Source organism: Dermacentor albipictus, chromosome 1 (assembly GCF_038994185.2).
Source record: "Dermacentor albipictus isolate Rhodes 1998 colony chromosome 1, USDA_Dalb.pri_finalv2, whole genome shotgun sequence".
Classification (NCBI taxonomy): domain Eukaryota; kingdom Metazoa; phylum Arthropoda; class Arachnida; order Ixodida; family Ixodidae; genus Dermacentor; species Dermacentor albipictus.
This window is the reverse complement of record NC_091821.1, coordinates 460,793,970-460,805,088: the sequence shown is the minus strand read 5'-3', so window position 1 is coordinate 460,805,088 and position 11,119 is coordinate 460,793,970. Positions and strand designations below refer to the sequence as shown.

The window sequence follows — 11,119 nt, the reverse complement described above, 5'->3', positions numbered from 1 at the left end:
CTACGCTTTTGCCTGGAAGACGAGCGTAGCAGTGCGCCACTGTACCATAGCAATGTGTCTATCTTCGAATATCTACATAGACTCCCCGTATATTAACACTTTTTTTCGACCTACCAACTTTTCCCGTCCTTGCTCTCTCTGTCTGTTCGCAGTACGAGGCTTTGGCTGCCCCTTGAGTGCATGGATTTGCAACTGGCACTGCCAGAACATTGGCCGCAAAGGAGGCTACTGCGGGAACAAATGGCGGCGAACCTGCTACTGCTTCTGGAAGCGAGACTTGCTCGGTGCGAGCTGCCAATAAATGTTACATGCACGCACAGCGTGAGCTCGGTGGTTGTTGTTTATGAGAAGGCACTGCGAGCTCCGTAACAGGCTCAAGGTTAATCTTGAGCAGCCCGGCGTTATTTACCCTGCACACATATACAGGTACACGAGCGTTGTTTGCGTACCTCCTCCATCTGAATGCGGCCGCCGTGACCGGAAATCGAATTGGTGACATTGTGGTCAGCGACAGAGAGCCATGGCCGCTGAACACTGTGGCGGGCGCGCGGCTACGTGACCGCACGAGAAAAGAGGCGATTGCGATGCCGCGAGAAAACAGAGTGAGGGGACGAAGAGGGTGGCGAGGGGGACCAAATGATCATGACTAGAACATAAACAACACACAATCATAAATAAGGTGATGCTACTGCTGTCCTTTAAAAGGGGACGGTGGCAAACGCCCCTAAGCTTGTATTTTAAAACTTTCTCGCGCGTTTGTATTTTTAAAGATCTCACAACCTAAGCTATATCGCTCGGAGTAAAAATATACACTTCATCGCTTGGTTTCCCTTCTTTTGTGGCACCAATCATTTAGTCGTCTTCTAGTATATGCTCTTTACAGAGTATACTGTTGCTATACTACGTTTCATTTATGCTTCCTATGATTTACTTGAAACCCAGCGCTTGGTTCAAACCGACTGGTGCCATACAGACTGTTTCCGAGGTGCGCGCTGAATGCATACACCGGAATTCTAACAGAAAATGCACAATGACTGCTGCTGCGGCACTGCGAATCAGTCTTCTTAATCTGAAACTGTTCTATAAGTGCGCGTGCTCAGAAACCCTGATCTGACTTCGCACAGAAGACTCTAAACCTGCCATCGACGTACCTTCATACGGAACTTTTCTACTTTATATCGTTTTCGTCGCAACCGCGGCTCAAGAGGAGTGTTCGCCTTGCAAAAGGTGCGCACGCCGCTCGCAGGCGGAGCACAGAGAGGAGCTGGGGGGGGGGGGGGGGAGGGGTCAGCAGCAGACGACGTGCGGCGTGCACCGGCCCATGCGCCATTTCGCGCTTGCGCTAGGTTTTCTTCGATTGCCGTGCATGGCGCTGCGCGGAGCATGAGACACGCGCTCGAGTGTTAGCACTAACAGTAGACCGACCTGTACCTGCTGCGGCGTCTTTAGCCCGCTACTCGAATCGAGCTCTTCCACGGCGTGCCACTTCCTTGCCGAAAATTCCGGCGTGGTTCAAGGCACGCGCCAGCTATATCCGACCGCTGACTCGCCCGCGAAAGCCGAACCGTCAGGTGGCACTGGAGCCCGCCCTAACAGGTGACTCGCTAGAGATATACGTAGACGAAGCTAGGGATGGCTGCGTTTTGCGCATCAGCCTCGTGGGGTCCATGCTACCTGGCGAGTAACAAACATGCTCCTACATTACAGAGGCACCGTTTCCATCCCTAATGGCGGAGCTCGCAGCTAAATGGGACGGTTTATCAGCCGTGATACCTAAGCTACATTGCTTGTCGTCGAATAGATTGCTTACATATACGGACTACACGCAGGCGGTTTGAGAGCTACGAAAAGTGACTGAATCCCCAGATATCGCCTCAGACGTGCACCACCTTATCGAATCGTACACGTGTCCCTCCCCGGTACTGTAGACCCATTAGTCTGCACCTTCGCAACTGGACGCAGATTGCTGCCTGCCCTCCAGCGGAAGTCCAAAATCCGCTGCCTGTACTTCATCTGTCCCTAAAGGACAGCTTGCTCCTGCACAAAGAATCACTCCGGCGCTCCGCGCGTGGGGAATCCTTACCTAAGTTTGTTACAGCATCACCGGAAAAGTATCGGAGAAATATTTCGCCTAAATCCTTGTGCTGCAATACCTTCAAATTTAACGGCGAAAACAAGTGATCTTGAATTAAGGTCCAATTCATTTAACGATCACTTCAAATCTGCTTTTACTAAAGATGATGGTGACCTACCTTTTCTTGATGTCTCCTTGCCCGTACGACAGACCTCATAATCTCAGAACAAGGTATCTTCAACACGCTGTTAAAACTGAATATGCAGTGACAGTGTACTCATTCACACGATAGTACTGAGATAGTACTCAGTGACACGGTCAGTTAGGTGCCACTCAGCGTAAACGCTGGGGCGTGTCCCTTGGCTTCTACAGCACACGGGTAGTTTTTTTTGCGTTTTCTTTATCAAGCGTTTTCTTCGATAAATTTCCCTTCTTAGACTGCGCTCGTTCTGTGTCCCTTTAACTCGGTGTCTTCCGCTGTTTTCGCGCTGAATTAATAAGTATGCGCTTGTTAGTGTTCGATAATACCATTTGTTAACGGAAATTTTGCTGTTTCGCGTAAGTGATAGATTGCATTGCAAGGAGCAAAATAAGTGCAATCGTGGACGAAATGCAAATATTGCATTTTGGTAAAGTGCGTCTCGCTCGTCTTTATTACGTTGTGGTCCGGTTACAAAGCTGCGTAGACTTTAGGTGAAGAGGCGTGATGTCTTGCATCTCTGTCACGAAATCGATGGTTGGCTTCCTGGGCTGCAATGGTTGTGGCTTTATGGATGACGGATAAGAAACGACAATGGTGGTTGGCCTTTAATAGCAGTAGTTTATGAAATCATGTACGAAAAGATTGTGGACGATTGTATGAGGGCAGCAGACCTCATGTGCCAGCGTTCAAAGCTGGAGCGAGCAATCGAAAATGATTCCACCGACTGTGATTCCACCGACTGTGTCGCAGACGATAAAAGGCTGTTTCACACGGCGTGACATTCAGTCAGCGACGCAGCGAATTCTGTCGCTCAGCGACCGCGGCGACATCGTGGGCTCTCCGCGAATGTATTCCAGAAAGTGGGTCGCGCCATCGCTCAGTCGCAGCGATCGGCGCGATGTGGGAGGGGCAATGTGCGTGACGAAACAAAGCGCCGTTGAAATAGGCGCTTTCCTGTTTTAGCGCGTGTTGGTAGCTCTGTGGAGCAATGTCGCGCGCCAGTTTTAGCTATGTTTAGGGCGTACCCACCAGCGGTTGCGGATTAGGAGCTTCATAAACATTTTACTTCCGCTTACACAATTCGTTTGACAGGAGAAGCTACATGCTATCCAGGTCGGGAGAAGGACGCCGCTTCAACATAAGGCACGTACCCACTTGATCGCCACCGTCGTCAACCTCTTCATCGCTACAAATGGCGTCAGCTGCTTATACGTGCACATTCAATAGTAGCTTGTTCTTCTGCGAAAGCAAATACTCATCCAGGAAAAAATGTTGTGGCTTCCATAGTAACGATGAAACCAGAGTGCACTAAACGGAACCGCCGCACAAGCCGCACGCTCATACTTGTGGTGTTGTGCAGCGCCTCACTCACCGTATCTGCAAATTGTCGTAATGTCTCAACCCTTTAAACGTTAAAAATGGTGTACCTATTCTATTTTCGAATAAAAATAGAAAATTCGAATATTTGACTAGTTTTCATGTTGTTTTTATTTAACGATGCAGACATGAATACTTCGTGAGCAGGAGTCAACCTTGCGCATCGCTGCGAGGAAAATCGCGCTGCCGCAAACGCATGTGAAAGCTGTCAGCGAAAATCGATCAGCGATGTGCGCGGCAGAACGATTTCTTTCGCCCCAATCACGCCATGTGAAATAGCCTATATATATAGAAGCGGATGCCTTTGCTGACGTCACCGGATCCCCGCTCGCCGCGCCACCATCGGTCGTACACGAGGCCAATAGCAATTGGTCACTGTTCCGTGATATAAAATATCAGAAAAAATGATCACAATGAAATGAATGAGAAAATGGTTTAGGACGCATGTTCCCGCCACTGGAGGCGAATTTACCAAACAGACGGATTTATAGGTTGTCACTGCCTTGGTATGTGTGATAGTGTTCTTCCCTAAAATGAAATACAACTCGCGGACCTTTTGCTCCCAGCACTGACTCTATCGTCATTTTCCCCTTTCGAAGTCGCTATTCATGTTGTTTTACAGGAAGCTGAGCAAATTTTACAGCTGCGTCCGCTTCGCTTTTTGGAGTGAGAGGTTTGTCCGACATCAGCACTGTACTCCGTGCATTTACGACGCGGCTCCATCTACAAGGAGAACACTGGAAGCAGCAGCACGGCTGAGACCAAACCGGCGAGAACAGGCATAATAAGTGTCTGCGAGGCGACGCCATTGTCCGGGTCTCCGGACACTACGGGGATTGCAGAGCCGGCGGTTTCGATTGTTGTTGTTTGAGTTCCTGTGATCGCAGGCTCGTCTGTCGGATCGTCGTCGTCATCGCCGCCATTGCCCATTGAGCCACTCACTTCGTCACCGCCGGGGCCCTGCGGCAGGTCCTGCTGGTCTACACACCACATTCTGTCCAAGAAGGTCGCCAGAACCTTTCTGGCGCCGTCAACGTCGGGCTTGGGGTCGGCCTGCTCGGCAGAACTGTAGCTTTCGTTCAAGCAGCGGGTCAGCCGTGTCCTCAGCATACTGCGAAGCAACGGGTGACGATTTTTTCAAACTTTCCACTTAGTTCGCATGAATAAAGTAAAAGGTCAATACAGCATATTACAGTGTGTCCGTAAAGTGATGATGCACTTTTGACCGGTCACAGGAAATCGACGAAACCAGTTAGAAATGTGAAATCTTTACCACTGCAGACTCGTCACTTACCGATGGTCTACCAGAGCAGGGTTTGTCCAGCAAACTGCTGGTGTCCTTGAAGTGCTTACCCCACCGATCAATGCTATTCCTATGCGGTGGCGCTTCGTTGTACAGACGATGATAATCACGTTGCACCTTCGTCACGGATTCGAATTTAGCATGTCACAGAACCCACTGAACTTCCCTCTGTATCGGGCACATCTCTACTGGCGTGGGCTGATACACTTCTGCGCAGTTCGGGGTGCTGCGTCATCACCTGGGCGCGCACACACCCTTGCCCATCATAATTTCACATTTCTAGCTTGTTTTATTGCTTTTATGTGACCGCTCAAAAGTGCACCATGACTTTACGGACACACTGTATAACGAAAGAGTTCCTTAAGTAGTACATTACAAAGGGGCCTCTTGCGAGTAAAGGCGCATACATAAGGCTTAAAAAAAAGAAGAAAGTAGGAATAGAAAATTTGGAAGGAGACTTAAAAGCCAATAAAAACGTGATAAAACTCTAACAAATAGAAAGTACAATCTGAAGCTAAACAAGCTACCACGTTTAGGAAAGATAAAACACGTGAGTAGGCAACTAGATTGTAGTTTTTAGAAACGTTAACTGAAACATTTGAAGTTATATAAATAGAGATAAACAAATTACATTAAACCAAAAATTCGAACCGAAACTATCGCATGATCATTGTCAAAGCTTCTCGGTAGAACTGCTGAGACATGCTGTTTTGAAAACTTATCGGATAGCTCTGTTGGTTAATGCTGCGAAGTGTGTCGGTGCTGTGACTTTGCACTGCTTCTGAGATCGATGCGCGTTAAAAAGTGCATATAAGCATCTGCGAGGACACATACTGGTATGACGATCGGCCCGCCCAGTTACCACAATTTGATTACACTCCGAGATCGACTGGTTTCTCCAGGCAGACAATGTGGCGCAAGGAACAGAGTGTCGTCCGCGCAAAGTGGTGGGAAGAGTCAAAGGAAGCTTCGCTTTAAAGGGGTCAACAAATTTACAGTCATTCACATTTACAGTCAACAAACAACACCTCAACAAATTTACAGTCATAAGAGAACACCTCAAACAAATTTTACAGTCATATGCGGTGCGTGGAGCTCCCAAGCGGAGCACGATGTCACATTTTAAGGCTCATTCATAAGGCGAGTGACAGCGGTAGAGCGACCTAGGTGGTCGCGCAAGTGGTCGCAAATGGGTGGGGGGGGGGAAGGGTGAGGCGTATTCTGCAAGTGTCCATCTAGTGGAGATGTCCACTTTGTCTGCTGCGGGAGTTCTGATTGGCTGGGCTGTGGTACGCGTCAGAAGGAAAATGGCGCCGCCAGTCAATGAGCACTTCAGCAGCAGACGAAATGGACATGTCCACTAGGCGGACACTTACAGAATAGCCTCCATGGTCACTTTTGTCGAAAAGCGGCCATTTTGCAGATATCACAGCAGAGCACATCAGCACAGTGACGCCTCTCGTCGCTCAAATCAAAATTCATGGCTGTTCCTGAAACGCGAAGCCAGCGAAGTTCACGTGAACTGCGTAGATCCCCAGAGATCTCGCTGAGCACAACTGTCGGGATTGTGACTTGCAGGTCGCGTTCGGCCGGATTTGTCGGTGTGAGCATCGGTCGCCTGCAGTCGCTTTTTTCGGCACCAGCCGCAAATATTTGCTGGATGTCCTCAAGTCACCGGTGTGATTGAGCCTTTAAAGAGTAGCTCTTAGGCGCCGGTTCCTGCTTAAGTTCCCTTTCCGTTACCGAGCGAACGGGCACAGCGAACGATGAGAGCGAAGGTGGCGCGCAGCGGGATATGAAAAAAGTGGCGGGAGAAAAGGTGCGAGGAAAAAAACGGGGAGGAGGGTGCAGCCGAACCACGAGGCGGAAAGCGTAGGAGGGTATGTGGCAAAAGCTTGAGAAGAAAAGCGTGGTGCACTATGCCTAAGGACAAGCTTTTCAACTAAAAAAAAGAAGCGTAGCGCGGCGACGGTGACTACGAGACGGAGCCAGGTTAGCGCGCGTCGTTGGGAAGCTTGTCGGCGGAGGCTTCTGTGAATCGCGCCCACGTCTCACCCACGCGCTGGTACTCGCGATCTCCAGTTTAGCTAAGCAATGGCGCCACACTTCGCTCCGTTTGCAACGTCCTGCACGAAATTGATTGTCCGCACCAGCCAATACATCGCGAAATGAAATAACGTATATAGCTGCGCTCAAATTTCGCATTAGGGAGTATCGTATTCGTCGGTGAATATTTTTTCTCTAACGCTGTCTTTTCAACAGAAGCTTTCTGCTGATTATTTTCTGGCTGCTATATTTCGTCATATGAGGAACCAGCGCTGGAGGTCCGAGCTGACACACGGTGCCCCCTTGCGGAAATCTCGCACATTGTTTGGTCATACAAACAGAAAAAAAAATGTCATTGGCGGTACGTAGGGGGACGCGCAACAGCCGTGAAAAAAGAGACGCTTGGAAGCCGTCGTTATTCATGTATGGTTATGATCCACAAGCAGAAAGCCGTAATGTAGCCCTATCACTCTATAATTTTTCGTGAACACTACGAGCGTGAGCGGCGGCGAGGTTGAATTCAGGCAGGTGCGATTGCACGCCGTTCAGCTATTTCTGTAGCTTCTCTGGCAAAATATCCATGCGCATTTTATTTTACTGAAAGCGAAAATAGCTATGATTCTATATTACAAAAATATATACATGTTTTTAGAAGAAAAATATATACAGCCGATATGTCTTCGGAGGCGCTAGGAGCAGTGGCGTAGCAACGGGGGGAGGGAGGGACGTGGGCTTCGGGTGCACGGGGCAAGCAGGGGGGGGGGGGGGTGTACGTGTCATATACGTCTGAAGACACCCGAAAATTGTCGATATCCTCGCCTTCCTCGACTACAAGCGGGAGGGGGGGGGGGGTGATAGAAGAGATAAGGGCACCGGGTGCCAGACGACCTATAGCTACGCCACTGGCTAGCAGTACAAATTTGGAGGACGCCTAAGCTTCACCTTTAAGAGTGGAACGCGATAGCGTTCAAAGATCCCTCAGTGCTTATTACGCTTCCCGACAACTGCACCTTATGTAACCGCAGTGTTTACCGGGAAACGCTGGCGGCGAACGCTATGCACGAAGGCGGCCTTTGTGGTTCTTTTCTTTTTTTCATGGTGTGCAAGGAACCGAGGGGTCTTCGCCGCTCCTGCTAAGGCACGGGATCCTGAAACGGCAGCCGGAAAACGCTATCGCGTTAAAAGAGTTTTGTATTTGAGTTTCCGCGTAACGGAATTAGTTTTTCTGGTATATTAAAATTACTATCCGACGCTATTTATTTATTTATTTCGTGTATCCTCAGGGCCAGGGGCACTCAAGAGGGGAGTGGTTACATCAAATACAGAAAAATAAAGTACAGTGCAGCAAAATGGTTAATAGTACAGAAATAGATGGCTCTCGGTTATGCAATGTTATCTGAGTGTTCTTGGGATGCTGGACAATAAAACGAAATACGGTGCATGTAGTGCAGTAATACAGTGTTCCGGTAATACAAAAACAGTGATACAATTAGGCAGTACAAGAACACGAATGCAGTGCTTCTGTTTATACAATGTTATCTAATACTGCTATGAAGTGCTGATGGTCAACAACAGTAGCGGTTGAGGCAGGTAGGCGATTCCACTCAGCAGATGTACGCGGAAGGAATGAATGAGACATGACATTGGTTTGGCATGATGAAATTCCAACTTTGTTATTGTGATCTAACCTTGATGAAATGTATTGAGGAGGTGAGATAAGTTCATCGCGAAGTGAAAGATGATGAAATATCTTATGAAAAAGTGAAAGTCTAAGGCCTTTACGGCGAGAGGCTAAAGACGGCAAATCAAGGTTTAATTTCAATACAGAAGTGCTCGCAGTTCGGTTATAACTAGAAAAAAACGAAACGAGCAGAGTTATTTTGTACCATTTCTAATGGGTGAATTAGGTTTTTCTGAAAGGGATCCCAAACTGCTCCGGCGTACTCAAGCTTTGAGCGTACTAGTGATTTGTATAGCATTAATTTTGGGGAACACGGTGCCTTAGTGAAATTGCGTTTTAGGTATCCCAGCATGCCGTTAGCGTTTTTAATTACGTAAGAAGCGTGCATGGACCACGAGAGGTTTCTAGTAATATGGATACCAAGATATTTGTAGGATGAAACAGGGTCTAAGGGGAGATCGTTAACGTAGTAAGAAGGAAGCTGGTTAGAAGTTCTGGACACACGGATAAATTTGAATTTTTTATATTTAATTCCATTGTCCATGATTGGCACCAAGTAGAAATAGCGTTAAGGTCGGATTGAAGAGAAGATATATCAGTGTCGCATATTATTTCCCTGAAGATTACGCAATCATCGGCGAATAAGTGAATGTTAGAGGAAACGCAAGAGGGTAAACCATTTATGTAAATTAAAAAAAGGTGGGGACCAAGTACCTACTCTTGAGATACGCCGGACTGTAATGTGCTTGGTTGCGAGTTTGAGTCATTAGCAAAGACAAACTGTGAACGGTTAGAAAGAAAGCACTCAAGCCATGCAAGCAGTCTGGGATCAATGGTAATTCGATGGAGCTTAAACATTAGAACGGTATGGCACACTTTGTCAAACGCTTTTGAAAAGTCTAAAAATATACAGTCCGCAGCTGAAGAGCGGTCAAGAATGACGTTTAGCTTATGCGTTAATAAAACTAGTTGTGTTCCCCATGAATATGTCTTGCGGAAGCCATGTTGCGATGGTGAAAAGAATGAATTAGTTTCAAGAAAGCTAGCAAGATTAGAATCAAATATATGTTCTAACATCTTACATGGAATGGAAGTGAGCAAGATAGGGCGGTAGTTATATGGAGAATGCTTGTTACCCGACTTATGGAGTGGGATCACCTTCCCTACCTTCCATTCAGCAGGCAAAGAAACCTTATCTAGCGACCGTTGGAATGTCATTGCGAGAATAATTGAGAAGTAACAGGTAGTGCTTTTCAAAAATTTCGCGCTTGTTAATACGTGTCCTGGAGCCGAAGAGAGTTTTAAAGATGAGATAATTGTTACGATGCCTGCTGGTTTATTGACTATGGGAAACATTGTTTGATAATCGTAGTCGTGCGTGGATGGAAGAGTAATGCGTGTAGTTGATGAAAAGTTGTGCATGAAAACATCATTGAGCGCGGACGCACATTCATTAGTTGGAATAACATTTCCAGAGCTGTCGATTAAGGTTATCATGTCATCCGCCTTGGGGTCAATGACGCGCCAGAATTTCTTGGTGTCGGTTTTAAGCATTGATGGCAAGGTATTGCCAAGAAAGTGATCCTTGGATCACTTTCACCTTGATCCTTGATCCTTGGATACGTGGCTACATACTCATCTGCGGCCAGGTTGTATTTGGTCCAGCGGGTTAGGCTAAGTGAACGTTCGGCTAATTTGTGCAGGCGTTCTTTTTTAATTAGACAGGCGCTTGAGACGGATGTTATACCATGGGGCGTTTAGATTACATGCAAGGGTGCACAGTGGGATGTATCTGTTTGTTAGTTCGGCAATTTTTGCAGCAAACATATTCCAGTTTGTCTGAACGCTACGGCTGTCGAAGTTGTTTAAAAACACGTCTAGAAAAGCAGATAATTCGGCGTTGATGGCTTCAAAATTTCCTTTCGCGTAGTCTCAAAAAGATTTGAATTTTTTACTGGTTTTTGGTCGCAAAATATTTATGTCAAACGAAAGTGCCGAATGGTCGCTCAAGCCGGGTAAATAGGTGATGTCGGAAACTAGGTCAGACCGCGATGTTAATACAAGGTCAAGTGTGTTCTCAACGGATTCGGTAGTTCGTGTGGGTTGAGTAACAAGCTGTGAAAGTGAAAAGACAGAGCACATGTCTAAGAACTCATTGGCTAATGAAGAAAAAGGGTGTAAGGTTGGAGGTTCAGTTTTCCATATTATGTTTGGTAGATTAAAATCGCCAAGCAAAAATAAAGGTAACGTAGGATGACGAGATGTAACAATATTAATGATATCATGCCTTTCATTTACGAAATTAGGTGAATAAGGGGAGGTGCGGTAACAAACACCAATGATTATCTTCTGGCGATTTATTTCAATCATGGCCCAAACCGGTTCGAGGTCAGTATTGACATGAATGCAGTGAGATGGGAAATCTTTAGAAATGGA

General features: G+C 47.1%; 1 protein-coding gene across 2 annotated transcripts in view; it reads right to left on the bottom strand.

The window, feature by feature from the left end:
- Positions 1 to 2,693: 2,693 nt before the first annotated feature.
- Positions 2,694 to 11,119, bottom strand: part of LOC135902806 (uncharacterized) — a 70,848-nt gene continuing 62,422 nt past the window's right edge. For both annotated transcript variants that reach the window (XM_065433073.2, XM_065433074.2), the window contains exon 10: positions 2,694 to 4,764. In XM_065433073.2, coding sequence (XP_065289145.1) covers positions 4,377 to 4,764 — 388 coding nt within the window. In that variant the 3' untranslated portion in view covers positions 2,694 to 4,376. The remainder of the gene's footprint in view (positions 4,765 to 11,119) is intronic.